Source organism: Populus alba, chromosome 4 (assembly GCF_005239225.2).
Source record: "Populus alba chromosome 4, ASM523922v2, whole genome shotgun sequence".
Taxonomy (NCBI): domain Eukaryota; kingdom Viridiplantae; phylum Streptophyta; class Magnoliopsida; order Malpighiales; family Salicaceae; genus Populus; species Populus alba.
In genome coordinates, this window is record NC_133287.1 from 18,843,430 (window position 1) to 18,868,536 (window position 25,107).

The 25,107-nt window shown below is 38.6% G+C and overlaps 2 protein-coding genes across 10 annotated transcripts; one reads left to right on the forward strand and one right to left on the reverse strand.

Annotated features, from left to right (window-relative positions):
* On the forward strand, nt 1-13,636 carry LOC118036268 (serine/threonine-protein kinase ATR). 8 transcript variants are annotated; one of them, XR_012169668.1, is made up of 17 exons: nt 1-330; nt 429-573; nt 673-785; nt 883-1,217; nt 1,351-1,475; nt 1,791-1,935; nt 2,082-2,657; nt 2,736-2,811; nt 3,562-3,877; nt 4,060-5,313; nt 5,848-9,190; nt 9,274-9,843; nt 10,520-11,143; nt 11,418-11,612; nt 11,789-11,984; nt 12,401-12,522; nt 12,615-13,636. XR_012169668.1 is itself a non-coding variant. In XM_035041947.2 (16 exons), the coding sequence occupies exons 1-15, from the start codon at nt 138-140 to the stop codon at nt 11,954-11,956; spliced, it is 8,178 nt and encodes a 2,725-aa protein (XP_034897838.1). In that variant the 5' UTR covers nt 1-137; the 3' UTR covers nt 11,957-11,984; nt 12,401-13,636. The 8 variants fall into 8 exon arrangements, 5 of the variants coding, with proteins under 5 accessions (XP_034897838.1, XP_034897841.1, XP_034897842.1 ...); XR_004685346.2 differs by having other exon boundaries at nt 13,100-13,636; XR_012169669.1 differs by having other exon boundaries at nt 12,442-12,522; nt 13,100-13,636.
* Nucleotides 13,637-13,990: 354 nt separating this feature from the next.
* On the reverse strand, nt 13,991-19,838 carry LOC118036269 (serine/threonine-protein kinase STY46). 2 transcript variants are annotated; one of them, XM_035041955.2, is made up of 17 exons: nt 19,706-19,838; nt 19,415-19,627; nt 18,979-19,093; nt 18,364-18,443; nt 18,119-18,238; nt 17,687-17,741; nt 17,346-17,456; nt 17,189-17,239; nt 16,225-16,358; nt 16,040-16,147; nt 15,866-15,939; nt 15,556-15,731; nt 15,252-15,347; nt 14,873-14,953; nt 14,729-14,782; nt 14,495-14,629; nt 13,991-14,389 (listed from the first exon to the last, which is right to left on the reverse strand). In XM_035041955.2, exons 2-17 carry the CDS (start codon nt 19,537-19,539, stop codon nt 14,318-14,320), a joined length of 1,587 nt encoding a protein of 528 aa, XP_034897846.1. In that variant the 5' UTR covers nt 19,540-19,627; nt 19,706-19,838; the 3' UTR covers nt 13,991-14,317. The 2 variants fall into 2 exon arrangements, with proteins under 2 accessions (XP_034897846.1, XP_034897845.1); XM_035041954.2 differs by having other exon boundaries at nt 13,991-14,392.
* Between the last annotated feature and the right edge of the window lie 5,269 nt (nt 19,839-25,107).

The following is a 25,107-nucleotide window of genomic DNA, read 5'->3' on the forward strand; positions in this document are numbered from 1 at the left end:
TATCCCAAGGACGACTCCCTTAGAATCTCTCATTGTCATTCCTTTTTTCCTTAACAAATGCTGCTGTACTCTCACTTCACTTGCAGCACCAAAGCTCAGAGGCGCTGACACACTTCAAATTTGCGAGGGAAAATCAAATGCCGACGCCGAACTTATCGAGCTTAGTGCACGAACTCCGAGAACGAATCGCAGCAACTTCATCAACGCCACCAAACACCAACACCAACACCAACACCAACACAGCAGCAGAAAACGACTCCGCTCTAGAAATCCGATTCCGTGCTGTCCTTCCTAATCTCCTCCACGCCTATGTCGTTCCTTCTTCATCCGGTAATCACAAAAACGAAGATAAAACCCTAAAACTTCAATTAATTCAATAATTTAATAAAATCGTTAATTAATTGTTTTTTTACATAATCTTGTCGTAGCGAGCGAGCGAGAGGTGATTGCGGTGTTGAAATTGATTTCACACATAGCGAGGAATTTTCCTGGCGTGTTTTACCATGGTCAAGGGAGTGCCATTTTGCCTGTTATTGGTAGGGTTTTGCCGTTTTTCGCAGAGCCTACGTTTCGGTGAGTAGTTTTTTATTTTCTTAGGGAATTTTATGTTATTTTTTTTAAAACAACGTGTAGGAAATAAAGTTAGTTATGTGCTTTTATTGCTTTATATAGTGCGCGGCACGGAGTGATTTTTGATACCGTTGGATCCTTGTTGTCCTTGCTTCGCACTGGAGCGCGAGATGCCTACTGTCAGTTTTTTATTGATGCAATGCTGGCTGTTGAAGGTAAAGGAAAAGGAAAGCAAGAAAGAAAAAAGGCTTTGTGTGAATGAATGTATTGATTTTATAGCGCTTTTGATATTTCCTTTCCGTGTATATACAGATATATTGTACGTGGCGTCGTTTTCTGTTGATAATAGAAGTGTTCCGGAATCTGGTAGAATACTGTTGAAGTGTTTTTGCAAGTCATTTAGTGGCATTTTCGATGATCCTGCTTGTATTAGTGGTTTGCCGGCTAGTAGTAAACCTGATGATGGTGCGGGTGTATTGATTAATGTGACGGGCACAGAGAGGTGGATGACTTTTGCGACTTGGATGGTTAAGCTTCTTAGCAAATGTGTGACTGAAGGGACGCTTTATGTGGAGGGACTCATTAGTTTGGCAAATGTTTCAGCTGCTTGTTCGCTGTTGTGTTTTGGAAATGCTGATTTGCATATGGTGAGTAGGGGACGTTTTACTAGTTGGAGGTGTTAGCTTGTTGTATGTAATGTGTTGTTTCTGTTTGATTTATTAAGTGTTGCTTGTTATATCGTTTTGTGACAGTTGTCTGACAATTGAAATTTTGTGGAAGGCATGTTTTGACTTTGCACGTGTCGTCACATCAGTCATAGATCATGATATTGTTCCTCATGAGAATATGATCAGGTCAATAGCTGCAATACTAAGTGAGGACAACGAGGGACCTTTTTATTTCAGGTATGTGCTTTGACTTCAGATTCCTCACTTGGTGAAGTCTTGCTGTTGATGCATTGTTCAGTTAAAAAATTTAATGAGAGATGCTCTATTACAAAGTCGAATTTCTATGTAGTTGATCTTGATTCCCTTGCTATGGCCTGTTTGTGTAGATTGCATGGAAGTTCATAACCATGCTGAATAAAATGCATCTATTCACTGTGTGACACAACCAATCTTTATTCGGTTATTACTTTGTGAATGGGGGAGCATTAGTTGCACTACGTACATGGGGTTTTTACTAAAGTGATTTAAACAATTACTTTAATAATGTTGCAGAAACATGGTGTATGATTCCTCCTTGGGTAGTTGCCTCAATGTATTGCATTCCAGTTGTTCAGATGCTATTGTAGAGATAACAGCTGCAGGCTTGATAAATGTCTTTCCTCAGTCAATGCAGAGAACCAAAAGCCAAGAGCTCAAGGTTAGTTTCCCAACATGTTCTTATATAGGCAAGTTGTTCATACTTGTGAGGCATCTTTTTTTTTTGTCTGTGTATCACAGATATGCAGTCTAAATTGCTTGGGGAAGTGACTAAGACTGTCTATTGATGCATGTTTTTTCCTCCAGGTAGCTTTGTGCTGCTCATACTCACGGATTGCTAGAACATGCCCCCCTCATATTTGGAGGCCAGAATCTCTGATACATATGCTTTGTTGTCCTGAACCCTTTTCTTCCTTGATTGATTGCTTTCATGTAGCTCTGTCGATTCTTGGTCCTGATCGTGTTGGAGGGAGGATGGAAAATAATGATGATGCAAGCTTATCAGTATCTGGTGATATAACAGTCCAGAACTCAAGTGTTGGCAAAAAGAGACATTCTCAGAATGTGGATACTATACAGACCAAACGCCGTAAGGTAGATGACAATGTTATGGCTTCTGATCCCAGTGTTCTGGCAGAGTGCAAGCTTAGTTCCATAGTTAATTCTAAAAGAGATGAAGAATATGCTGATTGTATGCATAAATCGCTTGTTTCATTCCTCGAACTTTTAAAGCCTACTGCTAAACCTGATTCTTTAAGACCAGATGTTGCACTAGCAGCTCTTAGCATGCTTTGCATTGCTTTCTGTAGATTTCCAACGACCTATCTGTCAATCTGTATCTTCCAGCAGATGCATGCGTGGATTCCTTGGATATGTGAGCAGGTAGGCTTGATATGTAAAGTTTTCATCAGTTTATCCACCATATTTTCCTAGTCATTGAATGAGATTCACATCATGCAGGTAGAGCAAGGAGGTTCAGTTGCACTTGATATTTCCAACTACTTGGAAGGAATTCACACCATGTTGCTTGTGCAAAGTAAGAAACAAGCCTACATTTCTTCAAAGTTTGCACTCAACTTTCATTAATTGTCAGGAATTTGTTACTGGTTCTCTGAAAAAGTATGCTTACAATGTTTGATATTCTTTTCAATGAAGGATTAGACGATTCTTCAAATATTGTTGTTGCTTTCTGGCCAATACACTTGCTGTAAAAGTCTCATTTATCTCCCATTTCAACTTCAATGGTCAGCAGTGCCATTTTGAAATCACTTGGGGGGTTTAGTTATTAGAGAAACAGAAAATGGCCAGGTCATATTTTGCATATATAATCTCATGCTGTTTTAATTAAAATTAGGAAAGTTCTAAATATTTTGTTTCTTTTCTTCAGAATTGAATTAATTACTTTGTAGTATCTGGCTGTTCCTTCTATTTTTCATGTTCTAATGATGATTGTTTCTCATTTAGGATGAAAGTAAGATGAGAATCGCAAGTTTCATTTTTGGTTTCATTTGAATTTCACTTTTGGTAATGCATACTGTGGAGTTTCTTTTGCTGGTCTCCTTCAAAACTGAGGATGAAGAGAAGACGCATGTTTAGGTTTTGTCCTATTTCCATAGGTTCTGGATAAGATATGATTGAGCTATTGCTGCATTGATATTAGTGAATTTGCTCTTTAGTCAATATTTTAGTTTTTAGTTTGGTATCTCAAACTCTACTTGAATTTGTATATTAGCATGCGTGTTGTTATTCCATTTTGTGTCTCATGAAGCCATATGTTGTTTATTAGGCCCCTTTCTCATGGAGGACAAGCCTTTCAAATTTAAGGGTGACTGTACAGATCTTATGCATATTGTGCTAAAGCTTCCTTGGACTCGTCCAGATATGGTTATTGGTCCACATCCTCCTTGGAAGACAAAATGTTTCTCCATCCAAGTTGTCTCCAAGCTTGGCTCTATCATAAAAACTGAACATGCTCTGGAACTCATGGAATTGGGTCTCAATGATGAAGCTGAAGAAGTTAGAATTGAAACTATAACTTCTATGTCAGTGATTGTCTTGTGGTCTGGCCTTGGTTTGCAAGCAGAAATGTTCAAAAGGCTTGAGTAAGTGAGGAATGAAAAAGATTTATGTAGTTCTTTATGTTATACAACATATAATTAAATATAACTGTCATTATGTGAGCTTGATTGTTGCTGAATTAGTTTGGTGCTCCTTTCGCCTGAACTTGTAAATGCATCAATGTCTCATTGAATAGTTTGTTTGGTTATTGTTTCTCAATTTGCAGCTTGCTGGGGAAAGAGGAGAACATTAAAGTTAAGAGAAGCATTCCCTTCAATCTTGGTTTCTTGTCATGTTTTTACGGATCCTGTAGTATTGTTGATGGCCCACCTCTAGGTGAATGCAAGTTATTTATAGATATCAATAATGAGAAACATGGTAAGACAACTGATTATTTACAAGGATTCTGGTGCTCAAAGTGTGACAGAAGCATTGTGCACAACCACAAGGTACACTTAAAAATAATGCAACCACCTGATTTCCAAAGTGCAAGAGTGGGATTGAATAGCCATTTTCCTCAGCTCCAGTCCTTGTTCTTTAAACTTCTTTATGATGAGTCTTCGGAAGAGGTTCAAGTTGCCTGTGTGAGAATTATTCGACGTATCCTTGTACATGGGTCTGAAGATATTTTAATTAAAACAAAATCTGAATGGATTAAATGTGTTGAGTTTTTACTACTGAACAAAAAGAAGGCACTGAGAGAGGCATTCTGCACTCAGATCAGTTCCTTCCTTGAAAGTCCTGTATTCAGTTGTTTATTTTTGAATGGAGATTCATCCAATAAAACTAATGAGCAGAAGTTTTTGGGCTTAATGAAGCATGCTCTGTCAGCAGCTGAAGACCCACAAATCTTTGAGACTCTTCTGGAATGTGTATCCCAAATTATGATCGCAGTTGATATTCATAGTCAACTTTTCTTGTCCTGTCTTATTTTGCTGGTTGATCAGCTGGATCATCCATATGTGACAGTGAGAATGAGTGCATCAAGGTTAATACACAAATCTTGCTACTTTCATCTTAAAGGAGGATTTGAGCTAATCCTTTCAAAAGTAGTTCACATCAGAAATGAGCTGTTTGATTATCTAACTACGAGGTTTACAAGCCATCCAAAAATGGTCAGAGAGTTTGCAGAAGCTGTTTTTGGAGTTGAAACTAAAGAGCTTGTTGAGAAAATGATTCCCATTGTTCTTCCAAAGCTCGTGGTGTCTCAGCAGGATAACAATCGAGCAGTTCAGACATTATTTGAGTTAGCCAAGTGTTTGAACACTGACATGGTGCCGCTGATAGTTAATTGGCTACCAAAAGTGCTTGCCTTCGCACTTCATCGAGCAGATAAGCAGGAGTTACTCTCAACTTTGCAGTTTTACCATGATCAGATTGGTTCAGATAACCAAGAAATTTTCGCAGCTGCATTACCTGCACTTTTAGATGAACTAGTCTGCTTTCTTGATGGTGGTGATTCAGTTGAGATAAACCAAAGGCATGGCTCTTTGAACTTGCTTTCAATAAACAAATACAAAACTTGTGTGATTTTTTTGTTTCTACTCTTTTCATTATAATACTAAGAGATAGCTAATGATTTCAATACCCCAGCTTAAGAAGTGGCTACATCTTAGGCTGCACTCATCTTTGCAAATTTTGCGTTCATTTATCTTTAAAACAGGGCCATTCTCGAGTACTGTATAAATGTCTCAGGCTAACAAGCAAGCTTTTGCAAGTTAGTGGCCTGAAAGTGGTTAATAATTACAAAAATATGGGATGATAGGATTGTCTCTCATGTCCCTGGGCTGCTCTTATTAAAGACTGCCATAATGAGACATATCTAAGTAATGACCTCATGCCAAACTTTCATTTAAGGAATAAGTTCTTACACCTCTAGCTGAGATTTTACCTACATTGAGATTTGCTTGTCCTAAGGTTTTTAATTTATTTGCAATCAACTGACGATTGTATGATGGTGCAAAATGGGTGATTTGTCATCTGCCCATCATCATATTTTTGCTTACCTATGCAGGTTATCAAGAGTGCCTGAAATGATAAAAGAAATTGCCAGAGTTCTGACAGGTGGTGAAGATCTACCAGGCTTTCTGAGGAATCATTTTGTTGGCCTCCTTAATGGCATTGATAGAAAAATGCTTCATGCAGAGGATCTTTCGCTGCAGAAACAAGCGTTGCGACGTATTAAAATGCTAATTGAAATGATGGGATCACAGCTTGGTACTTATGTGCCAAAATTAATGGTCCTTCTTATGCATGCTATTGATAAAGAATCACTGCAAAACGAGGGCCTATCTGTCTTGCACTTTTTCATAGAGCAATTGGCAAACAAGTCACCATCTAGCACTAAACATGTCATTTCTCAAGTTTTTGCTGCCCTTATTCCCTTCTTGGAGAGATACAAAGAAAATCCTTCTACACATTTGAACAAAGTAGTGAACATTTTGGAAGAACTTGTGTTAAAGAACAGAACTATCCTGAAGCAGCATATTCATGAATTTCCTCTATTACCTAGTATTCCTGAGCTAATGGAAGTGAACAAAGCTATTCAAGAAGCACGTGGGTCAATGACTTTGAAGGATCAATTGCGAGATGTTGTTGATGGTCTTAACCATGAGAACTTGAATGTTAGGTATATGGTGGTGTGTGAGTTAAGCAAGTTACTGAATCTGAGAAGGGGAGATATTACATCTCTGATCACTGGTGAAGTTGCTGCTGATATGGACATTTTGAGCTCATTGATCACAGCCTTACTCAGAGGATGTGCAGAAGAATCAAGGACTGCAGTAGGACAGCGGCTGAAGCTGGTCTGTGCTGATTGTCTCGGAGCATTGGGTGCGGTTGACCCTGCTAAAGTAAAGGGAATTTCATCCCAGCGCTTTAAAATTGAATGTTCAGATGATGATCTTATCTTTGAGCTGATCCACAAACATTTGGCTAGGGCTTTTAGAGCTGCACCTGATACCATTGTTCAGGACTCAGCTGCACTGGCAATACAAGAATTGCTTAAGATTGCAGGTTGTGAGGCATCACTGGATGGGACTGCTTCCCTGTCACAAACCCTGAAGGACAAGAGTGCTAAAAGTAGTAGTGGAATGAATACCAGGGGTCAGAGATTGTGGGACCGATTCTCCAATTATGTCAAAGAGATAATAGCCCCTTGTTTAACCTCTAGATTTCAGCTTCCAAATGTGGCTGACTCAGCATCAGTCGGGCCAATTTACCGGCCTTCTATGTCATTCAGAAGATGGATATTCTATTGGATAAAGAAACTTACTGCACATGCAACCGGATCTCGTGCAAGTATATTTAATGCTTGTAGAGCTCTAGTGCGGCATGATATGCAACTAGCAATTTATCTGCTGCCATATTTAGTTCTGAATGCTGTTTGTCATGGTACTGAGGAGGCGCGCCACAGCATAGCTGAGGAAATCCTATGTGTTCTTGATGCTGCTGCATCAGACAACAGTGGTGCTGCAGTTGGTGGGCAAAGTGAAGTTTGTATTCAAGCTGTTTTCACTCTCCTGGATAATCTGGGCCAATGGATGGATGATTTTGAACAAGAGCTAGCTCTTTCCCAATCTTTCCAATCACCAACATCTAAGAAACAAGCATCCAAATCCAAGGGTCAAGGTTCAATTTCTTCGACAGATCAGGATCAACTCCTTGTACAGTGTAAGTATGTTTCAGAACTCTTAACTGCAATTCCAAAGCTAACACTTGCCAGGGCCTCCTTCAGGTGTCAGGCTTATGCAAGATCTTTGATGTACTTTGAGTCTCATGTGCGTGGAAAATCTGGCGCATTTAACCCAGCAGCTGAGAGAAGTGGCATATTTGAGGATGAAGATGTTTCATATTTGATGGAAATATACAGCTGCCTAGATGAGCCTGATGGTCTATCTGGGTTGGCATGTCTACGCAAATCATTAAGCTTGCAAGACCAGCTCTTAATAAATAAAAGAGCTGGAAACTGGGCTGAGGTTTTAACTTCTTGTGAGCAGGCTTTACAGATGGAGCCCTGTTCTGTTCAGCGGCATTCAGATGTCCTTAACTGTTTGCTGAACATGTGCCACCTTCAGGCTATGGTCACTCATGTGGATGGTTTAATTTCTAGGGTTCCACAATACAAGAAAACATGGTGCATGCAAGGTGTGCAAGCAGCATGGAGGCTGGGCAGGTGGGACTTGATGGATGAGTACATCAACGGGGCTGATCATGATGGTTTACTTTGTAGTGGTTCTGAAAGTAATGCTTCCTTTGACATGGATGTTGCAAAGATTCTCCAGTCTATGATGAAGAAGGATCAGTTCTCAGTTGCTGAGAAGATTGCACTATCCAAACAAGCTCTGATTGCTCCTCTTGCTGCTGCTGGCATGGATTCTTACGTGCGGGCTTACCCCTTTATCGTGAAACTTCACTTACTACGTGAATTGGAGGACTTCCACACTCTTCTTGTTGATGATTCTTTCTTGGTCAAAAAATTCCATCTGGGTCATCTAGAATTCACTAAATTGATGGAGAATTGGGAACATCGGCTCAGATTTACTCAACCATCCCTTTGGGCAAGGGAGCCTCTTTTGGGTTTCCGAAGATTGGTATTTGGTGCCAGTAGTCTCGGTGCTCATGTTGGGATCTGCTGGCTTCAGTATGCAAAGCTTTGTCGCTTGGCTGGTCACTATGAGACAGCAAACCGAGCAATTCTCGAAGCCCAGGCCTCAGGTGCACCTAATGTTCACATGGAAAAGGCCAAGCTTCTGTGGAGTACTAGGCGATCAGATGGTGCCATTGCAGAGTTGCAGCAAACTCTCCTTCACATGCCTGAAAAGGTTGTAGGTGCTGCTGCTAGGTCTTCAATTACTAGCCTTTCATTGGTTCCATTGAATCCCCAACCTGCATTTTGTGATACTCAAGCTTCGAGTGAGAATCTAGATATTGCAAAGACTCTACTTTTATATTCCAGATGGATCCATTATACGGGGCAGAAACAAAAGGAAGATGTCATAACTCTTTATACCAGGGTGAGGGATCTGCAGCCTAAGTGGGAAAAAGGATTCTTCTATTTGGCTAAATATTGTGATGAGGTGCTTGTTGATGCCAGGAAACGTCAGGAAGACAATTATGAACTAGGTCCTAGACCGGTACCATTGTCTTCCACTTCTATTTCTCCTTCAAACACTGAGAGGCGATGGTGGACTTACACACCTGATGTACTTTTATTCTATGCTAAGGGGCTGCATAGGGGCCACAAGAATCTCTTTCAAGCTCTTCCAAGATTGCTAACACTGTGGTTTGAATTTGGAAGCATTTATCAGAGATGTGGCTCATCGCCTAATCAAGAGTTGAAAAAGGTTCATGACAAGGTACTATAATGTTCCGGACCGATAGTATAGCTGTACTTTTTTCTCCTACTGCATTTTAAACGTGATCAATTATCTTCTGGCAGGTTATGAGTATTATGCGAGGCTGTTTGAAGGATTTGCCAACATATCAATGGTTAACAGTGCTGCCTCAATTAGTTTCTAGAATCTGCCACCAGAATGAAGATATTGTAAAGTTGGTCAAACGCATAATCACCTCTGTTATCCAGCAATACCCGCAACAAGGCCTATGGATTATGGCAGCTGTTTCAAAATCCGCAGTCCCTTCAAGGCGGGAAGCGGCTGCAGCAATCATACAAGAAGCTAAAAAGGGGTTCAGCCAAGGAAACAATGGGAGCAATTTGTTTGTTCAGTTTGCTAGCTTGATTGATCATCTTATCAGATTGTGTTTCCACCCAGGCCAATCAAAAGCAAGGACAATCAATATTTCAACTGAATTCAGTGCCCTGAAAAGGATGATGCCACTGGAAATTATCATGCCAATTCAACAATCTCTCACTGTTAGTTTACCCACGTATGATATGAATCTCACCGACCCCCTTACCTCTGTTATCTTTTCTGCTTCTGATCTTCCAACAATTTCTGGAATAGCTGACGAGGCTGAGATTCTTTCATCTCTTCAGCGACCTAAAAAAGTAAGCATCTCTAAGCTGCTGATATCAGAGAGCTTGAATATGATTTAGTTGCACAAGATCCTGTCTCCATTTACTTCTGGATTTATGATATTATGGTTCACTTGTTTGCAGCATGCCCATATAAACTTGGTGTCTTTGGTCTTCCAATAATTTTGTTTGAGAAAAAACTTCAAGATCCCCTGTGTTATTACACAGGAGCTTGTTGAAAACTCATCATAATTGAGAGGGAGGTGTTGCCCATATTTCATATTTGATGAAATGACTAGCTTAACTGAAATAATAAGCCAGTCACTCATAAAAAATGAAAAATACAGATAGCGTAATTTTTTTTTTTTCAATTTTGAGAATCAAGAAACAGATGTGACTGTTGAATTTGATCACAAGTTTGTCGCTCATGTCAAGGGGAGTGAATTTCTATTTGTTAATAGATAAACATCCTGGTTTCCTTAATTTAACGAAAGAAAAAATACATGTTGGTTTCCATTGAAGTTGTTATACTGCTCCACATTAGCTTCGGAATCTGGATAGGTGGGGATTGTTTGTAGCTATCTTGGCACAGTTTTGTCCCTCTCTCTATCACTATTGAATTGAAGCTGTCATCCCATGTTCATTTATTTCCTTTGTGATTTGTTGTGATCATTTTCTCATCAACTGCTGTTCTGTCCTGTTTCTTCAGATTGTTCTATTGGGTAGTGACGGTATTGAACACCCATTCCTTTGCAAGCCCAAGGATGACCTTAGGAAAGATGCTCGTATGATGGAGTTCACTGCAATGATAAACCGGTTGTTGTCAAAATATCCTGAAAGCCGTCGGAGGAAACTTTACATTCGTACATTTGCTGTAATTCCACTAACAGAAGACTGCGGTATGGTGGAATGGGTGCCCCACACCCGTGGACTCCGGCATATACTTCAAGACATATATATAAAATATGGGAAATTTGACAGGCAGAAGACGAATCCTCAAATTAAACGGATATATGATCAATGCCACGGTAAAATGCCAGAAGATGAGATGCTAAAAAATAAGATCCTTCCGTTGTTCCCTCCAGTTTTCCACAAATGGTTCTTGACCACTTTTTCTGAGCCAGCTGCTTGGTTTAGGGCTCGGGTTGCTTATGCTCATACCACTGCAGTTTGGTCGATGGTTGGGCATATCGTGGGACTAGGAGATCGACATGGTGAAAACATTCTCTTTGACTCCACCACAGGTGATTGTGTCCATGTTGATTTCAGTTGTCTATTTGACAAAGGCTTGCAGTTGGAAAAACCTGAGCTAGTGCCTTTCAGGTTAACACAGGTGACAGGATTTTGCATGCGACTGTATTTTATCAAATTGCTAATGATTCTATCCATCTTCAATCATTTTATGATATTAACCCCTGCATTCTTATGCATGATTTAAGACCGCAATGAGTTCTCAATTGAATTCAACACCAATATAGAATGGGTTTTATGCAGTATTGAATAACATACCCAGAAGTATTTATAGTCTTGTCTATTTTTTTTTATCACATATGGTTTCGCGAACCTGGTTTCTTACTCCCTTGGGCACTGTTGGATTATTCCTGCAGAACATGATTGATGGCTTGGGCATCACGGGTTACGAGGGCATTTTCTTGAGGGTATGCGAAATCACACTTTCAGTACTGAGGACACACAGGGAAACTTTAATGAGCGTTCTTGAAACTTTCATTCACGATCCTCTTGTGGAGTGGACAAAATCTCACAAATCCAGCGGGGTTGAAGTTCAGAACCCACATGCACAGGTTCCACTCTTCATCATTCACCTGTCATAATTTTTCAAGTTTAGCTATATTTATCTTAATAATCTTTAATCATCCCAAATAAACCATATATATATATATATATATATATAGCATGTGCTCGAGGGTAATTATTATACAACCATAAAAACTAAAGCACGGCATGTTGAATATTGCAGCGAGCCATTAATAATATCGAAGCAAGGTTGCAAGGGGTGGTTGTTGGCGTTGGAGCGGCACCCTCTTTGCCTCTTGCCGTGGAAGGCCAGGCTCGTCGTTTAATTGCTGAAGCAGTGTCGCACAAAAATCTTGGGAAGATGTACATATGGTGGATGCCTTGGTTTTGAGGAGTCATTGCTTAAACTTTTTGACCAGGTATTTCACAGCCTATTGGAACATTTTCTACTTACCAACCATCTTTTGGAATATCTAAAAAAACCACTAAAATTAGACCAAATCCAAAAATTTATGGACATCTAGAATGCATCAAGAAAACTCTAATACTTTTGAAATATTTACCAGCTTGCTTGGCATAAGAACGAAAAAACTAAAACTTGCGTGACATAGTAAAGTTAATGTTTATCACCGGTAGCCTAACCCCGGGAGTAATACGTAAGGTTTATACATGTGGATCTTATTTCTGAGGTTATAATGTGAAGTAATTGGTCAGGAAAAGCATATTGAAGATTTCGTCGTCTTAGGATTGTTATTGTCGTTAAACAAGGCATTCTTTCCGCTGCAGAGAAATTAGAATTTTGACGAATTATGTCTTTTTTCTTTCTTTCATGAAGATGTTTCATTTTAAGGACTAGATTTTTGACCCTTGATGAAGTCCAAGGGATTGGACATGCGTGGAGAGATTCTACAACCTTCACGGGGAAGAGTGGAGCAGAAATTTTGCAGGAACTAAAAGGTGCTCACCGCATTCCTCTCTCAACTTCTCCTATTGTCCTCTGTATCCTCTTGAAGTGCTGCCCGCGATTCATCAGCTCTCTGTGTATATAGGCTATATCGTACTGTACTCTTTCCTTTGAGCAGCAGACATGACTGCCCACTTTGCGTATAGAAGAAACCGATGGCCAATCTCCCCTCCTTATTGATAACATACTGTTGTATGTTGCTGCGCTTCAAGACGCCCAAGTTTTTTACTTTCTATGTAGCTGCTTTCCGGTTCTTGTCTGATGACGTCATGGTTCTGCAGTTCCATGTATATTTTCTTGGTATATGTAAACAAGAGGCGGGGATAAAGGAAATCTCTAATGACGTAAAAATCCAAGAGAAACTTGTGATTAGTAGATGGTGAACTTGCTCATCCATCTGCTAACGTCGCCATTCCTTGACATCTTTCCTTCAGCTAACTGTTCTCGTTTGAGCCATTATCTCGTTAACTATAGATTTGATTTAACTGGAGATTTCCTCTTAACACTGCTCCACAAACCACTGTGCTCTCTGCTGGAATCACTTAACTATAAGTGGGTTATTACTTACAGGAAGAGTGGGAGAGGGTGAGTGAAGTCAGGAGAAAGAAGATGAGAGAGTGCATCAAGTCCGGTGATGATGCTACAAATTTCTTGATCAAACGGCTAGTAGCTGAAGTCGCTCCCTTGGTGATGGTGGGGGCTCCTGCAGAGAAGAAGCGCTGGACTTCTTTGCTAGTTGCTGCTAAACATTTGGTTGATAAATCCAGTGGTGGTGGCGGCTGTGAAAAATAAGATAGTGGTTGTTGACGGTGGCTGATGTGGTGTTGGTTCCATGGTGCGAGCGAGGTTGTTTATCTTTTGGTGACACCACACTTGCGTGTCCATAGTTAGAAGTTAGAACTGGAACTTACAAAAACTGGGAGGTACGGAGGTTTGGAGGAGCTTGAACGTTGAAAGGGTTTTTATTTTTTGTGTGTACTGTCAACTGTGAAGGCTGGAGTTATTGTGGGCTTTTTGAAAAGATTGTAATGGGTCGGATTTTACTAAAAGGCTCAATCACGATTAGAAACATAAGGCCCAACCAAATTGTAAATTTGGGTCTTTCGATCTAATTATCCAATCACTAATAAAGTATAAATGGAATCAAAAGCTTTAAAATAAATATTTCAATAGAAAAAAGAAAAAGAAGAAATATCTAGAAATATTGGAAGATATTCGAATTATTTTCTCAAATCATATATAAATTACACAATCATTTGTCATTCTAAATCAACAAAATTATTTTCTTTTAATTACAAAGAAGATATTCGAATTTAAAATCTCTGAAAATAAAAAATGACACTTTTCACCAATCTTGTTTTCAAGATGGTGGCATTTTCCCTCCTATTTAAAATTCCAACACCAAAAAGAAAGAAAGAAAAACACTCTTTAACTCAACGCAACACAAGGGAACATCAACAGTAAAAGCAGAAATAAGCTCTCTATTATAACACGTTCCAGGTTACAGCCCCCGAGATCAAAAGTCTATTTTACAAACAAAACCACATTTTCTCCCCCTCCTTTTCTTCTCTCTTTCCCCAAGTTTTTGAAACGAGGAGCTGCTAGAGTTACATGATTGTCGCGCAGGCATTGATATCTCATTTGAAAGGCGCGCCAAAAGATTGCAACTCTCTACAGCTTAAGTATATAGGTAAGATAATAGTGTACAGTAATGGTAATGAGAAGGATGGAAAATGGCTGGTTCGATTAGCTTGTTGTTCAGGTTACGAGCATCCGCAAGACTTCCCTTTACTTCCTCCTGAGCACAGATAGAAATCGGCCAGACGATTTCTCCTTGCGCCATTCACCATAATCCCCAACCTGCTATAATAACTTGCAAGTCTTATTGCTTGTGATGAACATGTACAGAAACATATATGAGCTATAAAGCCATTTGTAGCAGAAACCTGCAGAATTGCTAACTACCTCTTTTGCTATTTGTTGCAGGATCTCAATAATCTCCGAGAAGTCAGGCCTTAGAGCTGGATCCTGTTGCCAGCATTTTTCTAGCAGTTCGGCAAGCTTTGGTTGAGTATTCTTTGGTATGGTAGGCCGTAGACCCTGAAACCACGTGAATGAAAACCACCACACAAATTCTTATAATCATGGACTCATCATATGAAATAGGGCAAAAAAATGCTTGTTGAAAAGGATTTTTACCTTTTGAACCACTCCAACAGCTGCTTGTAAAGGGGTTAAGTATTCATATGGAATCTGGGAAACAAAATATGCAAAAATGATCAATTTGCAAGATCAGAAACTTACTGAAAAGAGGGGATATTATACCAAAATGAACAGCAGTACCTTTCCAGTTAACAACTCCCATAACACGATCCCAAAACTAAATACGTCAGCCTTGTGGTCATACGGCTTGTGCTCAATGACCTTCAATGCAAGATAAAAGTTGTAAGAAAATGGCGAGATGAACCATTTAGAAGATTCATGGTGGTTCCCACCAGCACAACTAATGATGCATCCAAGTGTCAACAAGAATCATGGGGGAGGGGAGGGTAAAGCTATGGATTATTTAACAATGGTAAACAAGTGATCTCTCTCAGTGACAGCAAGAAGCAAATTAAACACTAAGATTAATGTCAAGATAGTTTGCACACTAGTACTGGGGAGGATATTGGTAAAGCTGGGAACACTTTCAGAATAAGGTGTAATGAAAACAAAGGCGCACCTCAGGAGCCATCCATCTATAGGTCCCAGTTTCCGCAGTCATAATTCCAGTCTGAGCTTTCACTCTGGCAACACCAAAATCAGCAACCTTGACTACCTGAAATGAAATGAACAGGTGTTTCTTATAGATACACATACGGTACAAAGCTTCAGTTGAATTTGATTTATCTTCCTCAGTGATGATGATGAGAGTAGAAGATGTGGAGGAGGATGAAAAAGACTAGGTAAAAAACATCACTGAAGCTAATCGAATAGTAAACAAAGCACTTGCTGAAAAAATTAAATATGGTAAAGAAGAATCTTACTTCATTTTCATCCATGAGAAGATTTGCAGCCTTCAAATCCCTATGGATTATATTATTTTGGTGCAAGTAATCCATTCCTTTAGAAACATCTATTGCTACTTTAAGTAAATTTGGCAGCTTAAAAACACCCCTATGCTTGTGTAGGTAGTCATACACACTTCCTCCGTACATGAATTCTATTTACCAAGAAAAGAAAAATTAAGATACAAAATGTTGAGTGGGAGATGAAAAATTAAAGGGAAAAAAAGAAAGATATTCATACGAGGAATAAATAAACATAACAAATGTTTCAAAACTCAGTGGCATTTACCTGTTACAATGCACAAACTTGGAGGCTTGGTGCATGCACCGATAAATTGTACGACATTTTTATGCCGAACTTTCCTGCAAGTTCAAAGAATACGTAAAAACAAGGAAAAAACCAAACCCAAGAAACAGCCTAGAGTTGTAGAAAAACTATGTATCTGAAGACGCTGTGTCAGACCTCATAATGTAAACTTCTTGGGCGAATTCTTTCTGCAAGTCTGAATTTACTCGCTCAGGCTTGAGAATTTTGATAGCCACTTCCTGACTACAGTATGTACCTTTGTACCTAAGCAAACAGGATGAAACAGTTGAATAAGAAACCATACATCAACAGAAGTTGTATCTAAAAGACAGTTAGCTTACAGATCACCATATGATCCAGAGGCAACTTGGTTCTCAAACTTCAAATATTTAGGATCAATTTCCCACACATCAGTCCCGTCATTGGGTATTGCAACATGATTAGTATCGTATTTGATCCTAAATTGCTCTTGATCCTGCAAACACATTCAAAGTAAATTGGAATGCATATCGAAACAAGACATAATGAATGAAACAACACAAGGAAAAACATGAATAGGTTCTAGTAAATTGATGCGGTGAAGAGATTATGGCATAAACTAGACATTATCAAATATCTTATTGCATTGGAAAACTAAAGAATAAGCAGAAGAAAAATCTGAGAACTTCAAAACGGTACTCATCAGCAACCTATGGTGAATTATTCTCCAGAAGTAAATTCAGTTACATGTGTTCTACCATATTCAAAACATTGCTAGTAGCGTTATCCTGTCATATACAAGGCATATCATCTAATTTGAGGAGGTTGCTCGTGGAAGAAATAGATGAAACAATTTTAAAATGATGAAGATAAAAAATACATTTGAACCCCATAAAATAACCAAATGGTAAAATGATCTGAAACTGGATGAAGGAAATTACATCAAATATTGGAAAGCAATTTATAAAACATTTCATTGCATCCCGCCCAATTCACTGGCTTTAGATATAATTAACTTCAATTTGAGAGGACCATTTTAGCAAATAGACCATTGGTTAGAAGAGAATATTCTGCTTGCAGGGTCATGCAAAGCTTGACTGATCCTCATCAAATAATATTTTGACATCTCCACTAAACAAGAAACAAGAAAATCAAGAGACTGGAAATATAATCAATTCAAGTACAAATAAATTCATAAAAACTCTTGTAGAACACCACATTCAACAGTGAGCATTGTGAGTGAGAGAAACCCAGATTAATTTATTATATGCTGCAAACTCCATAAGAAGACACTTGCGCTCACTACAAATTAAATCAGGGAATTACCTCAATCTTGGAAACTTCCTTTCCCAACGCTTCTCTGAGCTGCTCCGTTTCCTGAAAATTATGAACAGTCTGTTAATCGATCAAGTTCGTTGTGTGTTTCAAATATGTTCCTGATTAATGTAAGCCTTATGTAATAAAAGGTGTGTTTGGCAAGTACCTCATATGGCCAACCATCAACAACAAATACATCCAAGGAGTAGCCATCAACTGTCGAAAATGCGTGCGCTTCTTGGATGTTCAACCCAATGTCCGCAAGTAAGGAAGTCAGCTGTAAATTCACAAAACATCAATGACCTCATAAAATGCATGCTACCTGCTGGTGGAATATAGCTCAAAACGAATCCTAAAATTTGTTTGCACTTCTTCCAAATTGAATACCAAAACAGCCTCCAAATTGCAAGAAGCAGCAGAATAAACGAAGATTTTCCCCAGCAAATTGAAACAATGATTGAGAAATAAAATGAGCTTGGCTTACTTCAATAAGCACGCTTATCTTACCTGACTCAGGAGTTTTGGCTTGTCATCAGTTGAAAAAGTAATTTCATGCGTGGGCCTACATCATTGCCAATAAGAAAAATAGTGTAAACTTCACCATCCAAATCTAGTAAATCATGTATATGAATATTTGCATGCATGTATATATGTTTAGAAAAGTGCATAATCAATGGCAAGCTCAATCAGATTGAGCGCCATTTCAAATATAGGATCTCATATACAAAGAGAGCCCATTACTCTAGCATATTCAAGGATTAAAAACTAATCTGAATTCTGATTTTTACTCAAGTCTGTCGATTAAAGACAATGATTAATATAAAACTGATCTTTGTTAAGACTTTTCAAAATAAAAGGTGAAAGGGCAAAAACACCAGATAGATCCTTACTGGAATCAAGTTAACTCTACCGCAATAGCTTTTTGAGTGAGAGAATTACCTGAAGAACTTTGAATCAGCACACACAGAATTATAACCATCTTGATCCTCAAATTTATTTGCTTCAAGTGCCAGTGCTTCAAGATTAGGTGATGAACCGAAGGCTGGCGGTGGATGGATGCTGACAATTTAAAACAAGATAAAAATTTAAGCAATATTAATGAAACTTATTGATTGGAGTCGTCAAAATCACAATATGCATGGATTAAGAGGATTCTAGAACGGATAATGATCTCAACAGCATACTTCTTTCTTTGAGCTGCTTCTTTACTAGGAGAGTCTTGAAGGCTAGAGTCAGCAAAATTGTCATCAGAAGTAGGATGAACCTGCATGTGGGAGATGCAGTTGATTGCACTTGATAAATTAAAAAGTTTACAAGATTCAATGCAAGAAAAAGAAAGCAAATGCAAACGAGGTTTGTAATCCCATTTGAACAGAAATTCAGCTGCGTTTATTGAACTCAAACAGATCAAACCAGCCTCATCACAGTGTGAAATGCAGCACTGATCATTCGAAGACATGTTTACAGAAGATTACTGTCGTAGCTAGCAACTAAACCAGTATTATACTCGTATATTTATAGTTATATCACATTTACTTCTACATCAACAATGTGGAACGAAAAATCAATTTTGATGAACTGAAAAACACAAAACTTCGAACTCCAAATTCTCCACAAAAGATAGGATCCTTCAAAACCTAAAAACACCCGAAAACTTGTATCATGAACAAATCCTCGCGTAGTCTTAAAATCTACAGCCTAATCAATCGCAAATTCTATTCATAATCAAATCTTCAAAAATTAATATCAAGAAGCATCGGTAATATAAAAGACATAACAAATCAATAAATATACGTTACCTGAACAAGGCGAATTTCAATCGCCGGTCGATTAGCAGGATCGTGAGCCAAACGCAGCAATCTCTTATGCGTTAACACATCTTCTGCTCTCTCCACATTCACATCTAACGCATATCTACACCACAAAAGGTACCAAAATCAGAATTATCCTCCAAAAGATAAAAATAAAAAGACAAAGAAAAAACTAATAATTCAAATTAAAAAAAAAACTCAAAATTTTCATTTCCGTACGTAACGAAGAGGCAACACCAAGTCACATACATACACATATATCGTATAGATCCACGTACACGTGCGGGAACTTACACACACACAAAATTTTCATTTCCGTACGTAACGAAGGGGCAACACCAAGTCACCTACATACACATATATCGTATAGATACACGTACATGTGCGGAAACAAACACACACACACGCGCGCACGCACACGTACCTGGTAGGGAGGCTATTGAAGTGAGTCCAGAGTTGATCATCAAAACCAGGTAGATTAGCTTCTTCGTGATTAGATTCCTTAAGACGACGAAGAATCTCATTATAAACCTCATGTTTCTGCTGCATCCTTTGTTGTTGTTGCCTTCCTTGTAACACCGAATCAGACAATGTCGTGTTCGTGTTCTCATTCACTCTGCTGCCTCAGCTCTCATCACTACCAAAAAAAAACAATAAATAAAGCAAAATGCAGAGAGAGAAGTTGCGAATTTTATTTATTTATTTCGCTTCTTACGTTAAGGAAAAAGGGAGGTAGGTTTAAGAGGAGATTAAGGGGAGGGTTAAGAGAGGATTAAGGTTTAATTAATTTAATATTATAGTTGGTGCCGAAAGAGAGAGAGGCTGCCTTGTGATTTTTTTTTTGGTTTTTTCGTGTAAATTCGTACCCTCGCTCGTTATCCTCCCCTAAATTATAAAATATTAGCGGAAACAGTTATATGCTGTGTGTACATTACATGAACTTCCATGCATCTTTACAACGTTTTTTTTTGGTTTTGTTTTTTCAATCCATCCTTTTGACTTGGAACCATCTCGTTTGCCATGAAACACGAGGAACATGGACCAAGGAGAAAGCTAAGAAGTTGCTGGTGAGTAATGAGATTCATGGGAGAGGTGTGGATTTTGGACCAGCAGTTGGATGAAGTTACTTAAAAGCACTGTTCTTTCCTCTGTGGATGCTAGCTTGTAAAGTGGGAAAAAAAAAAAAGAGAAGAAAAAATGGGGAATTAACATAATAATTAAACAAATAAAGTTTCCTTTCCTATTAATTTTATGTTATTTCAACCATGTTGATAGCACGAAAAAAGAAGATGACAACGAAGCAAAAAAAATAAAAAAACTTTTTTAATTAGATATTTCTTAATTAACAGCTATGTGTGCTAAAAAAACAATGTTTCGCAAGGTATATTACCTTATAATAATCTTGTGTGCTACAATGTCTTGCTCGTCGAGCATGATGCACGCTATCATCACATGGTGCTCCATGTTAACGGTATCAGATGTGGAAAATCAACCACAGTCACGAATTGCAAGATACACATGCAAATCGTGGGTGTGTTGATGTTGCTATAAATAAATGTTCTTGAGAGTCAAAAATCACTAATAAATTTACTGATAGAGTGGATTAATGAATTAATATGGAAACAATTCAAGAGCTTTAAATGAAGCTTTAAAACATAACTCGCCTAATCAAGATTAGATAAATTTAAATCGGAAGATAATTTAATAAATTATTTGTTTTCTAATAATTATGGATTCGAGTTTCTTAGACTCATGAAATTAATTGAATTATTTCGGACACCCATATTATTAATACAAGTAAAAAAATTAGATTGATTTATATTTATATCAGAAGCGTGCCCGGTTAGATTTGGTTGATAAAATAAACCATGACCAGGACAATCTTTTAGAAAGAAATCTAGGGCCACGTGTCAATCCAGGATAGAGAGATAGATTAGCTGACCTGAGCTAGCAGACACGCGTTTCGCTTTAGCAGAGGAATAAACGGGTAAAATAAAGTGACATGACATGGTAGATAAACAAGAGGAAATGACTTGGACGGCACGTGGAAAGATGGGAGTGGATGGAGTGGTAAAGTGGCCTTTGGGTTTCACCAAAGGTCTCGTGAGATTAGCGAAGGAGATTTGACATCGAAGTGGCAACCTGTCGCCGCTAGACTTGCAAGAATATGCGATTCCGAGTCCAAGAATCCATGTTTAAATAAACGAAGGCATGCAGTTTCGGTTAGTTATTAATATCTGCAGGAGAACGGAAACATTTCAAGTCAAACTTTCTCTTTTTTTAATAATCTGGGTTGTGAAGAAATGAGGATATTCTCCGAACTCTTTTAATATGCTGATTGAATTCTTTCTCAGATTGATTTTTTTAGTAAACGGTTCTTGACTAGGTTAGCATATTTACCAGAAACTAACGAATTTATAACTCCTCTTAAGTATGACAATCCTGTATCTGGTTAAAAGGTTGCACCATCTCAAGCTCACATGAGTTAAAGACAGAGATGTCGCAGAAATGTCATGAAAGACCAGATCAGTTAAATGGGTTCCTTAAGACACCCTGAGCTTGTAGAGACTAGAGCATGAATGCAAGATTGTTTTGAATCCTGTATCTGTAACTCGACAAAAGCCTCCAAGACAAATACTTTCCATGTTCGCACACTTGTCAGCCATTAACAGCATTCCCAGATCATTAACACGTCTAAAATATGTGATGAGGAATTCTTGGCTTCGAACCAATGAGAGATGTTTCAATTTTCCATGCTGATTAATCTGCTGAAGACCAGAGTTGGTGAGATCATATGCACTTGTTGGTTCTATGAGAGGGGCATCTCGAAGGTCCAAATGTGTCAAGGACATGAGAACATTCGATGTTGTGCCAACCATGGTGTCAGTAATAAAGTCTACAGAAAGGCACAATTTCTGAATGCCTGGCAGAATGGGTGGTCGAACATGATTTGGTGATCGATGATGTCCCAAACTTGGGCTAAGCAGTTCAGTCACCATCACTGAAGAACACACCCAATCTCAAGAGAAGTGAGTTTTTCTGAAGCCAAAACCCATACTTGAGCAAACTTATGACGAAGAAATAATGGGACATCAAACATCAAAATCAGTTCCTACAAAAGAATAAACACATATTAGACAGAATATATTTGTTCCAAAGAACATTTGAATGTCATTCTTGATTGTGAATATACGTAACATTGACAAAGTATCTTGAACAAAGACACATCGCATAGATGCAAGAGAATTCAGGTACATGTTATTGCAAGAGCTAAATGATGTGCAAGAACAAAGAGCCTATCGTTCAATTATTAGACCAGATTCATGTCAACCAATATACTCTCACTGCCAGCTGTTAAACTTAAGAGACAAAGAGAATTGAATCTGCTGGAAGTATATTGTTGATCTCTGTATCTCTATATGTATTTATAGAAACAGGATTTCTTACACAGATAGGATTTCAGGCTTTCTTTCCTATTAGGAATTAATTATTACATTATAAGTTTATCTTTACAATAGAAAAATAAATATGTACAGTTTGTTTATTTCTGGGTTGTGGAAATGCTAACACCATCAGCACAACTAAATATCAAGAATACAATAAATATTAACACGAGTAAAGTGTTTTTTTTTATTGATTTTTTTAATGGTAATCAAACACGGAAAAATTTAAAAAGTAATTTTTCAGAAACTATTTTCTAAAAAACAAACACAACCTTAACATGCTTGCAACTTTCAGCACCGTCCATGTAAAACTAACAGAGAACAGATATTCAAGATTATGAAAAAGCTTTTGGATAGCCAAAAGAGTAATCCAAAAATATTACTATAGCAAAATTAAGCCCACCATCGTACTAAATAGCAGGTAAATTTTATGCTCCAAAACCGGCTATTTAGGTGGCTGTTTGGATGTTGAAAACGAATACTACAGTTGGAGTACAAAAGTGCTGTATAAATGTCTGAGGCTGACAAGCAAGCTTTCGCAAGTTAGTGGCCTGAAAGTGGTTAATAATTACAAAAATATGGGATGATAGGATTGTCTCTCATGTCCCTGGGCTACTCTTATTAAAGACTGCCTTAATGAGACATATCTAAGTAATGTCCTCATGCCAAACTTTCAATTTAGGGAATCAAGTTCTTACACCTCTTGCTGAGATATTACCTACATTGAGATTTGCTTTTCGTAATGCTTTTAATTTATTTGCAATCAACTGATGATTGTATGATGGTGCAAAATGGGTGATTTGTCATCTGCCCATCATCATATTTTTGTTTGCCTATGCAGGTTATCAAGAGTGCCTGACATGATAAAAGAAATTGCCAGAGTTCTGAGAGGTGGTGAAGATCTACCAGGCTTTCTGAGGAATCATTTTGTTGGTCTCCTTAATGGCATTGATAGAAAAATTCTTCAGGCAGAGGATCTTTCGCTGCAGAAACAAGCTTTGCGACGTATTAAAATGCTAATTGAAATGATGGGATCACAGCTTGGTACTTATGTGCCAAAATTAATGGTCCTTCTTATGCATGCTATTGATAAAGAATCACTGCAAAACGAGGGCCTATCTGTCTTGCACTTTTTCATAGAGCAACTGGCAAACAAGTCACCATCTAGCACTAAACATGTCATTTCTCAAGTTTTTGCTGCCCTTATTCCCTTCTTGGAGAGATACAAAGAAAATCCTTCTACACATTTGAACAAAGCAGTGAACATTTTGGAAGAACTTGTGTTAAAGAACAGTGCTATCCTGAAGCAGCATATTCATGAATTTCCTCTATTACCTAGTATTTCTGAGCTAATGAAAGTGAACAAAGCTATTCAAGAAGCACGTGGGTCAATGACTTTAAAGGATCAACTGCGAGATGTTGTTGATGGTCTTAACCATGAGAACTTGAATGTTAGGTATATGGTGGTGTGTGAGTTAAGCAAGTTACTGAATCTGAGAAGGGGAGATATTACATCTCTGATCACTGGTGAAGTTGCTGCTGATATGGACATTTTGAGCTCATTGATCACAGCCTTACTCAGAGGATTTCAGCTTCCAAATGTGGCCGACTCAGCCTCAGTCGGGCCAATTTACCGGCCTTCTATGTCATTCAGAAGATGGATATTCTATTGGATAAAGAAACTTACTGCACATGCAACCGGATCTCGTGCAAGTATATTTAATGCTTGTAGAGCTCTCGTGCGGCATGATATGCATCTAGCAATTCATATGCTGCCATATTTACTTCTGAATGCTGTTTGTCATCAAAGAAACAAGCATCCAAATCCAAGGGTCAAGTTTCAATTTCTTCGACAGATCAGGATCAACTCCTTGTACAGTGTAAGTATGTTTCAGAACTCTTAACTGCAATTCCAAAGCTAAACACTTGCCAGGGCCTCCTTCAGGTGTCAGGCTTAACTGTTTGCTGAACATGTGCCACCTTCAGGCTATGGTCACTCATGTGGATGGTTAATTTCTAGGGTTCCACAATACAAGAAAACATTGGTGCATGCAAGGTGTGCAAGCAGCATGGTGGCTGGGCAGGTGGGACTTGATGGATGAGTACATCAGCGGGGCTGATCATGATGGTCTACTTTGTAGTGGTTCTGAAAGTAATGCTTCCTTTGACATGGATGTTGCAAAGATTCTCCAGTCTATGATGAAGAAGGATCAGTTCTCAGTTGCTGAGAAGATTGCACTATCCAAAGAAGCTCTGATTGCTCCTCTTGCTGCTGCTGGCATGGATTCTTACGTGCGGGCTTACCCGTTTATCGTGAAACTTCACTTACTACGTGAATTGGAGGACTTCCACACTCTTCTTGTTGATGATTCTTTCTTGGTCAAAAAAATTCCATTCTGTCTCGGTGCCCATGTTGGGATCTGCTGGCTTCAGTATGCAAGGCTTTGTCGCTTGGCTCGTCACTATGAGACAGCAAACCGAGCAATTCTCGAAAGCCCAGGCCTCGGCTGCACCAAGTGTTCACATGGAAAAGGCCAAGCTTCTGTGGAGTACTAGGCGATCAGATGGTGCCATTGCAGAGTTGCAGCAAAGTCTCCTTCCCATGCCTGAAAAGGTTGTAGGTGCTGCTGCTATGGTCTTCAATTACTAGCCTCATTGCTTGTTGATGCCAGGA

Coding starts and splice junctions, on each gene's coding strand:
- LOC118036268 (XM_035041947.2), top strand. CDS start 138: ATGCCGACGCCGAACTTATCGAGCTTAGTGCACGAACTCCGAGAACGA. Junction 574..672: donor TTCGCAGAGCCTACGTTTCG/GTGAGTAGTTTT, acceptor TGCTTTATATAG/TGCGCGGCACGGAGTGATTT. Junction 2,658..2,735: donor TTCCTTGGATATGTGAGCAG/GTAGGCTTGATA, acceptor CACATCATGCAG/GTAGAGCAAGGAGGTTCAGT.
- LOC118036269 (XM_035041954.2), bottom strand. CDS start 19,539: ATGCAGCAGAAACATGAGGTTTATAATGAGATTCTTCGTCGTCTTAAG. Junction 18,444..18,978: donor TTGAAATTCGCCTTGTTCAG/GTAACGTATATT, acceptor TCCCACATGCAG/GTTCATCCTACTTCTGATGA. Junction 14,954..15,251: donor ATAGATGGATGGCTCCTGAG/GTGCGCCTTTGT, acceptor CTTGCATTGAAG/GTCATTGAGCACAAGCCGTA.